Source organism: Drosophila miranda, chromosome 3 (assembly GCF_003369915.1).
Source record: "Drosophila miranda strain MSH22 chromosome 3, D.miranda_PacBio2.1, whole genome shotgun sequence".
Classification (NCBI taxonomy): domain Eukaryota; kingdom Metazoa; phylum Arthropoda; class Insecta; order Diptera; family Drosophilidae; genus Drosophila; species Drosophila miranda.
The window spans coordinates 23,934,876-23,944,443 of NC_046676.1; the positions used below are offsets into that span (position 1 = coordinate 23,934,876).

Sequence of the window (9,568 nt, forward strand, 5' to 3'; positions counted from 1 at the left end):
CAGAATTTGTGGCATATGAGGTCTAGAGTCAGTTAATGGAAAGGTCTGTGCGACTGTGAGATTCGCTGAAGATACTCCGTCTGGCAGCCGAGCTTTTTGTTCGTATTTTGTGACAAGTCAAGTCAAGTAGATTCTTAGATGGAGAAGATTGCGGCTGAAAGATTGGGTTTTGTTTAAAGAAATCTACTCGGCCACTTATGCATCTATTATTCACATTACGGAACTTTTCCTAAGCGTAAATACATCTCAAAGACTACTGGGTTTGAGCAACAATTAACCGACTTTTCTCTGGAGAGGCTATAAAAGTTATATATTCATATTAGATTTACGCATATTCTATATCAATATATATTTGACCAATTATTCTATATCAAAGCATTCACACCCAGCGTTCATTTAAGCAGCCAAATCAATAAACTTTTTATTTAAATAATTACAATCGGCTTTGAATTTGAATAACCGCCAAAATACACACTGTTCTCGATAGACATATCGATAGTACTATCGTATTGCACAGTGGCACCATTAGCAAATACACAAACCAAACAAAAAAAACTGGTTGATGTCGCGGCTAATGTAAGGAAATGGCACAGTGTCGCCCCTGTTTTGAATTCCGACTGCGGATGTTTGAGGTACTATTCAAAAGTAACCACATTTCAAAACGTTACAACCTAGAAACCATCGATTTAATACTTTATGTGTGCTTTGTATGACAGATACTCTGATATATTTTCGGGAAAATGCCCTTCAAATTGGATATAATAGAGGGAAACCTTTTTTTTAATTTAAAAAAAATTATATTTATTATTTATCAAAAATGTTTGCCATCATTAGTTTATTTATTTGGGTAAAATTGTTTTTCATTCATGTTTGTATGTATGTAAAACTACTAAAGAACGATTTTGCACACGAATACAAATGTTAATTAATTTGTGCCCTAAGATTATGTAAATACAATTGCGGATGATTTGAGAAATTGCCTTCGTTACGAGTACGATCTGATCTCTTGAGAGTGTTTTATTATCTTTGGATGAGCTTAGTTCATTTCATTTCATATCATATCGTTTATATATCGTTTAGATATACATGTATTGCCAAACTGTTTTCATCAGTCTTGAGTGCAAATTTTTTGTGGACATTTCTCGAGAATTTCGTGTAAATTCGTTTTTTTTTATTTCAAAATACTAGATGCTTATTTGTGGTTTGCTAGAGTTGCATATATGTAAATAGGTATATAATAAAAATGGGAGATTGATTTTGTTTCTTTGTGCCCTAAATGAATGAAACGTTTGATTGAGAAGAAAAATTCGGGGACTTTTGGATGGAAAGTGGATGAAAATGGCTGCGAGAAATGCGATAGACGTGCCTCCGGTGTAGCGTAAAGTGTAGCGTAGAGGAGGGGTTTAGATGAAAGATGATGAAGATGAGAAGAGGGTAAGAGATGAGCATGAATTACAGATATAGAAAGAGATAGATAGAGTAAGAGTGAGAGTTAGAATAACACAGGGGCAGGGGTGAGTGAGATGGTAGGTAGATGGTAGGAGGAAGAGCTAGAGCTTTGGAACATTTCCGTTTGATGCTCTAACTACGCTTGACCTTTCCTGTCTGACTGTCTGTATGTTTGTCTGTCTCTGTGTATGTGTATATCTGTGTGCTGTGCTGTGTGTCAGTAGTGGTGATTGTTTATTCGTGTGTGAGTGTGTTTGTGGACTGTTTTCAGAGAATGCTGCAGTGCTTGGCAGACAGCTGTTGCCGCATGCCGCGCAGAAACACGCGCTCCCCCTCACGCACGCACCTCATTCCTCTGGCCACACCATTAAATACAATCGCCCTCGACCTCCTCCTGGTTAACATCGGGATCGAACTCGTCGTCGGCCGTTGCCTCCTGGTATTGCTGGTACTCGGAGACCAGATCGTTCATGTTGCTCTCCGCCTCGGTGAACTCCATCTCGTCCATGCCCTCGCCGGTGTACCAATGCAAGAACGCCTTGCGTCGGAACATGGCCGAGAACTGCTCGGAGATGCGCTTGAAGAGCTCCTGGATGGCCGTGGTGTTGCCAATGAAGGTCGACGACATCTTTAGGCCCTTGGGCGGGATGTCGCACACGGCCGTCTTCACGTTATTCGGTATCCACTCGACGAAGTACGAGCTGTTCTTGTTCTGCACCGCCAGCATCTGCTCGTCCACCTCCTTCATGGACATGCGGCCCCGGAAGACGGCAGCCACGGTGAGGTAGCGGCCATGGCGTGGATCACAGGCGGCCATCATGTTCTTGGCGTCGAACATCTGTTGGGTAAGCTCCGGGACGGACAGGGCGCGGTACTGCTGCGAGCCACGCGAGGTGAGCGGCGCGAATCCAGGCATGAAGAAGTGCAGACGCGGGAATGGAACCATGTTGACAGCCAGCTTGCGGAGATCGGCGTTCAGCTGACCGGGGAAGCGCAGGCAGGTGGTCACCCCGGACATTGTGAGCGAGACCAGGTGATTGAGGTCCCCGTAGCTGGGATTCGATACCTTTAGAGTCCTGAAGCAGATGTCGTACAGGGCCTCGTTGTCGATGCAGTACGTCTCGTCTGTGTTCTCTACCAGTTGGTGTATCGACAGGGTGGCGTTGTAGGGCTCCACCACCGTGTCGGACACCTTCGGCGAGGGCACCACCGAGTACGTGTTCATGATGCGGTCCGGATACTCCTCTCGTATCTTCGAAATGAGCAGCGTTCCCATTCCGGAGCCGGTTCCGCCGCCCAGCGAGTGGGTCAGCTGGAAGCCCTGTGGATCGTTGGAGTTGGGTTACATTTCTGTTCGATTCGGCTCGGGGTGCTGCACACTCACCTGCAGGCAGTCGCAGTTCTCGCATTCCTTGCGCACCACATCCAGGACATTGTCCACCAGTTCGGCACCCTCCGTGTAGTGACCCTTGGCCCAGTTGTTGCCGGCGCCCGACTGCCCAAACACAAAGTTGTCTGGACGGAAGAGCTGGCCGTAGGGTCCAGAGCGCACCGACTCCATGGTGCCCGGCTCCAGATCCAACAGGATGGCACGTGGCACATATTTGCCACCCGACGAGCGCGTCACAGCTGCACAGATACATTAGATATTATAAAACGAGAACTGTTTGGGTGGAGGTGGCGTCGTCTTACCTGATGCCTCGTTGTAGTAGACGCTGATACGCTCCAACTGCAGATCACTGTCGCCCACATAGATGCCATTTGCGTCAATGCCGTGCTCCTCCGAAATAACCTCCCAGAACTGAAAAGAAAGGAAATGGACGGCATTCAGATATGAGTACTTCCGGGCTCCCGCATCTTTATTATATCTCAGTCTTATCTGCCAGCCAAGAGACCACCAAGATGTCTTTATGGACCAAAGCCGACATCCACTATTTATCAAGCACTTGGCAATCGCCAGATATTTTAGCACACACCACACACAAAGTGTTAGTATGCTTCTCGAGTCGTTTATCAAATTGAATAATTGTGCCTACCCAGCCGTGTCAGAGTTCATGTTGGGCCTGAGCCCGCTTGACATATGGCGGCGGCCGCAGAGACCGCCCGAAAAAACAACAGCAACAGTAACGCCAACAACAATAACGGGGAAAAGAAAACAATTCTAAAAATGTCTGTTTTTGCCTCCTCCGATGTGACAATGTGACAAACAACAAGGCGCAGCCGCAGCCCATAAAGTTTGAGGTTTTCAAAAAAATATACTCGTACATTTGGAAAGTCCATATATGGGGCCCTGTGGCATCAAAAGTGAGACAGATTGCCCAAAAAACGAAACAAAAAATAAAAAATGAAAAAATGGGGAAAATAAATTTATGTTTAGTTTTTCAAACCGAGCCGTCAGTTATGGACGCTCGGGACATGCCCTGATTTAGTGCTAAATTTAAAAGATAGATACGTCCGGGCCAGTAAAAAATATGGTACGTATAGTTTCCCTCTCGATGTATGGGACGAAATTTCCAAGCAGAGTCGCATCGCTCCTGGGGTGCAACCTTAGGCAGCGAAAAATGCATTTAAAAATAGCTCAGCCCGTGGGATGGGATGGGACCGACAGAGAGGCCACGACTCCGGCTGCGACTGGGACTGCTGACTCATACACGATATATAGAATCTTCTGGCTGTGAATCTTCTGCAGGCCAACGACCCAACACGAGGCAGAGGCAGAAGAAGCATAGGGCAGGGGCCAGGGGCTGGGGCTGGGCATGGCGACAACATCATTAGACGGGGCCCCGGATTGAATTGCTATAAATTAAGTATATCATTCTGTATCCAGTAGATTTATTGAGGAAATGCTCTGCAATAGTCTTGCTGCGTTTAACAGAGCCAAATTGGGGAATTGCTGCCAGAGTTAGTTACACATTAGCCTCTCAAATTGGGGAATCGAATGGGGGAATCGAATTGGGGAGTCGAATGGTGTAGAGCTGGACTATTTTCGGGCTCGTCCACGGGGCTCCAGTGGAGCGAGACGTAGCCGGCCTGACCTGGCAACAGCCCAGAGTCTCGATCTCTTGGATACCATACCCCAAAAGTCGAGAGGAAATAATAAAAATGTTAGCGATTCCCCAACCCGATGTCTGAGATATTTCCCTTTAGCACTTGAACTTGACGGGTGAGACTATAAACAAGACAGGGACTGGGGACTGAGGTACTGGTGGACTGGTGCTGGTTCTTGTTGGCACTGCCCATGGCGTCTGCATTTCGTTGTTTGTTTAAAAATGAACGAGAAGGAAAGAAACTAAGAGCAGCAACATCTACAGAAAAATGAATCTCAAGCAACTGCAATCTTAGCAAGATCATCAAATTTAATTGGAGTGTGGCCGCTGCAATTATGGAGCTAAACCATGGCTGGGGCCGCAACAATAAAGCTCACTATATAAGGCCGAACGGACGGATGGACGGCCGGCAGAGGAAAGCCACACAACAACGAATATGAAAACTAAATTAGCACACAAAACTGTTGAAGTGAAAAGTCGTTTTTCATCTCTCTCTAGCTCTGTCTTTCCACTCACTTCCACTTCCACTTCTTGCCCGACAATCGCTGATCGCTTTACTTTTACATTCAACCAATTTTTCATTTCGGATTTTTCCTTTTGATGATAATGGTCTTGCCGGAAAATTGCCTTTTTTCGGTGAATGTTAACTGCAGTGGATCGTGAGAGTGGTGGGGCTTGGAGCTGTAAATGTGGCATACAGTTAGATTGTAATTATAGATGTATCGATGCTGAGGTTGGGATTGTTTCCTTAGTGGAAAAGAATTCAGCTTGGAGAGGGAAATTCCTGAACAGATCAGGAATCCCATTGCGTTTTTAACATTTGATTGTATGTATACTTTAATTATTAATTTAAGTTGAAAGGTGTTTCTCTTTTTCGTAGATTTTCCCCATCTCGACATCTGTTCCAAAAATTTCGTTGTTCATGCCGCTGTTCACGTCCACCTCCCCTCCTCACAAAGTCTATAAATTTTCTTTTGTAATTAATTTCAAAAGCTCTGCTGCATGGCAACTGTTGCAGTTGCAACTCCTATTCGGTCCCCTCCGCTCCCCGCCTGGCCCCACCTCTTCCTTTAAACCACCCCGCCCGCCGCACCTACCGCGCCTGCCACGCCTCTTGCATGCGATCATCTGGCGACGGGCAATTGAGACGCCCTCATTAAGTGTTGCATGTCTGGAAGCCGCCATGAAGTAGCCAAAGACTCGACTCCTCCACGGCTGCACTGCTGCAGATTCAGACCCCTCCGTCTCTCCCCATTTCTAGTTGTCTTTCTGGCTCTTGAAGAGAAAATCACTCGGGCATGAACTTGGAGCCAGTCTGAAGCAGAAGCTCCATCCAATCTCTCCCTAGCCCCCCTCCCTCCCTCCAGAGGATCACTGACTTCCCGGGCTGTACGAGTACTCGTAATGCCTCTTCTGCAAGTTCTTTCAAAAGAAAGAAATATACGTATGCAAAAAGACAGAGAAGTATTGCCACCAGATACAAAACATTTGGCATCAAGAGGAATTCTTTTGATTGAAGGAAGGGGGCACAACCGATCTTGGGGCATTTGTCTTTTCTCCAGCTGCTGTGGGGTGTCAAAAAGAGAGGCGATAAGAAAGAAAAAGCGAATGGGTTTATTGACTCTAGCAATCAGTTGCAGTCTCTTTCTCCCTCTTGAATTCAATATAATCTGGGCTTACAATTAATATGCATTTATCGTCGTATCATGTGCCAAAAACGGAAACGGAGAACCAATTCGGAATTGGTATGCAGCCCCGATATCCTGTAACAGTATACCCCAAAGGGTGACTCACTTCCTTCGCACTTGTGAGGTTTTCCTTTGGCCAAAAGCATTCGCATCTGTAGGCATAAAGCGCTGCCTGTCACATTTTTGAGTGTTTTAATGTCCACTCAGCTGTTCTTGCGGCTGTTTTTCTTCGGGCCGACCCCTTCATTCTTCTTGTTTTTGGGGTCTCACATTACGAGGGGGTTCGTTCCTCAAATTACCAAGTCAACTGCTCATCGTAGTCGCCTCGGACTCGTACTCGTACGAGTCTCTCCGTGTGTCTGTCTGCCTGTATCTGCTTAAGCGTGTATACAGCGGAGTATTGTATACTCGTACTGCTCCATAAAACCATTACTATTGCCGAAATTCCAAGAAGCACAAAAGGCAGGCGAAATTTACTTTTAAATTGACGCTGCCGCCGTTCTTTGCTGACTTTGAATCCGAATCTGCCTCTCGATGCCGCTCTGCCCCCCACATTCGCTCCTAAATTGAGTCACAACAAGTGATGATGATGATGTGGGGCCTAGGCCGCTTATCTTTTATTTTCTGTTTAGCCATACTTTAATTTGCTAATAATGTTATCAGCAATAGTTGTTGGCTGTTTCCAAACGTGACACACATTGCAGTAAGTATCTGGAACTGGATATTAATCAAAGTCCCAGACGGAGGCGCAGACGGAGACGGAGACGGGGACGGAGACGCTAAGCATTGACATTGATTCCACAGAAAAATCCACTCAACGGGGACCCACTTGTCAATGCCTCAAGCAAAAATGTACAAAAAACAAGAGTAAAAAACTGGTATTGCCAAAAATCAAAGAGTTTTGTGGCAAGCCGGTTACCTGGCAGTCTCCTTTAGCTGGTGGCAGAGCGGGAGGCTGCTGCTGCTCTGCCACCAGGGTCTTGGATTCGATGCGATGCACTTTGCACACTGCTGAGGCTCGTGTTTTGGGGCATGTCGATTGAGTGGACCGTAGGGTATATAGTACATACTCGCATGTACAGTAAAGGCTTTAAGGCAAATCGGAAATTGGACCGCATTATTTATTTGCTTTTACTGAGCTTTTCCGGTTTGCTTTGCAAACGATCTGCCCATGAATGAGGTTTGAGAACCTGCTGGAACCTTTGTGACTCATTGGGGTTTCTGGAAAACGATTCACATCTGAAAAACACCTTAAAACGGATCTCATTCTATCAATTCAGCTTTCCAACCAATATAATTTTTAGTATTTTCTGCTCAGTCTTTCCATGCTTATTTATATTGCAGTTTTTTGCGGTTTCTTCGGTAGTAAGTGGAGGAAGGAAGCTCAAGCACAGCGAAAAGATTTCACCGCAAAGATAATTCAACAGATTTCCCTTTGCCACCAAAGTCAGTGGCAGAGTGGCAAAGGCAGAGCTCAAAAAAGAAATCTCAAAAACGGTTCCCTGGCACTTTTCTTGCCGATTTGCGCCTTACATCAACATGCCATAATTCTCCTCCGCCTCCGCCTCCGCCTCCTCGGCCCTGTTCCTGGGCCTCCCTGGAAGTCGACAATGGGTTCACAATGAATCACTTTTCTGGATCTGCAGCCGGCCCAACCCGTTTTCTGACCATTTAGAAAGGGCATGTGGAGTGCCGGACAAAGTCGAAATACATTTCTTTACTTGATAAGTTTTTGTTGCACTTTGCATTTTATTTGAAGTCTGGCTTTTTGTTAATTTTCTTTCGCTTTAATTGCTGAATGCGCTGAAAAAGGCGGAGACGGCGCACTGGGTCCCAGCCCGATCATTTTGGAAACTCATTGAAAAACGTTTTCGGTCATTGTGCATAAATTAACAATCGAATCGAATTGGTCAGCAGCAACAAAAACAACAGCAACAACGAAAAAATGAGCCAAAGCAAAGGAAAATACAAAAATAATGAGGCTTACCTTAGCGCCAATTTGGTTGCCGCACTGGCCGGCCTGCAGATGGACAATTTCTCTCATTTTCCGACTGGGTGGATGGGGGACTTGTTGCTGTGGCTAACAAATGCGATTGGGGAGCCTGTGAGCCTGGAGCTGAATCTGCTGAGCTGCGATGTCTCTGGAGGATGCACACTGCTGTCTGCTGTTCCTTTGCTCTCTGGTTGCACTGGTGTTGCACTGTTGCACTGGCGTTGCTCTGGATGCTCTGGTTTGGGCAACTTTACCGCACAACGCACAAAACTCAACTGATCCACAGACGACGGCTGGCCGAAGTCGACGATGGTTCTGGCTGTCGACTGTCGACTTCAGGCAAGCGAGAGGGAAGATCACTCACACAGAAACACACAGAGTTTACAGAGGCGCGGCACACAGACGCACACAGGCACAGGCACAAGCCACCGTGACTGCGAGGGGCAGCAGTCAACTCACGCACGCAGCAGCAGCGGCCTGGAGCTGCCTGTAGCTTTTTATTGTGGCAGCTTTAATCGCACGAACACGACAGGCCAACAAGAATATTATGAGTCGGCTATTTATAATCGATGTGGCGGGGGAGGACAGAAAGGGAGTCCATAACTCTAGGGATGAGTCGATATTAACGAACTTTATGGCTTTCAGAGAGTCGTTCCACTAAATAAGTGGAAGATGTTAGTTTTCTGCAGGTTAAATCGAGTACATATAGTATTTTATTCTTAATTGGAAAGTTTAAGGTCCAAGTCTATCAATTCGTTTGGCTTCAATATTTATTTCCAATTCGCAATACGCTTTTTCTCTGTATCTGCATTTGATCTGCATGCCAGGCACAGAAGTAAGTATCTATGTATACTCGTACATCTCCTTGTGTATCTTATCTGTGTATATATTAAGATGTCTGTCTGGCACCCCGCCGTCGTTTTCCTGTTCCTAAGTTCACACATTTTTATGCTGTCAACTGCAGCGACTTTCACGTTCTAATTTTATCAGCCAGAATGCACAGGTATGCAACTCCTCTTCTCAGCTATTCCTCTGTATCTCTGTATCTGTGTATCTCTGTATATCTGTGTAATTGTATATGTGTATATGCATCAGAGTGACTCTAGCTGTGTGTGTGCGTATGCACGCTTCCACAAAAGTGTCACCGCAATCATTAGAAATGTTTCGTCCGTCTTCTTACATGTGTTTTTCCTTTCATTTTTGTACTCCTAATGCATTCGGAAAAGGAGAGATGTATTTATAGTCGGACCTCTAGATCTTCCTCTTCTGCTAACACTTATTCTACTGCTGCTGTCTCTGCTGCTGTTGGCTCTGGCTCTTGTTCGCCGGAGATTCTCGCAGCTCGGCGGCGTCTATTTTCCATTTTCTTGGGAAATCAATCAATGCCCCAG

At 45.8% G+C, this 9,568-nt stretch overlaps 1 protein-coding gene across 1 annotated transcript; it reads right to left on the reverse strand.

Moving 5' to 3' along the window:
- Positions 1–800: 800 nt before the first annotated feature.
- Positions 801–8,464, reverse strand: LOC117188092 (tubulin beta-3 chain). Its single transcript, XM_033391421.1, has 4 exons — positions 8,172–8,464; positions 3,142–3,250; positions 2,834–3,078; positions 801–2,770 (listed from the first exon to the last, which is right to left on the reverse strand). Exons 1-4 carry the CDS (start codon positions 8,226–8,228, stop codon positions 1,817–1,819), a joined length of 1,365 nt encoding a protein of 454 aa, XP_033247312.1. The 5' UTR covers positions 8,229–8,464; the 3' UTR covers positions 801–1,816.
- Between the last annotated feature and the right edge of the window lie 1,104 nt (positions 8,465–9,568).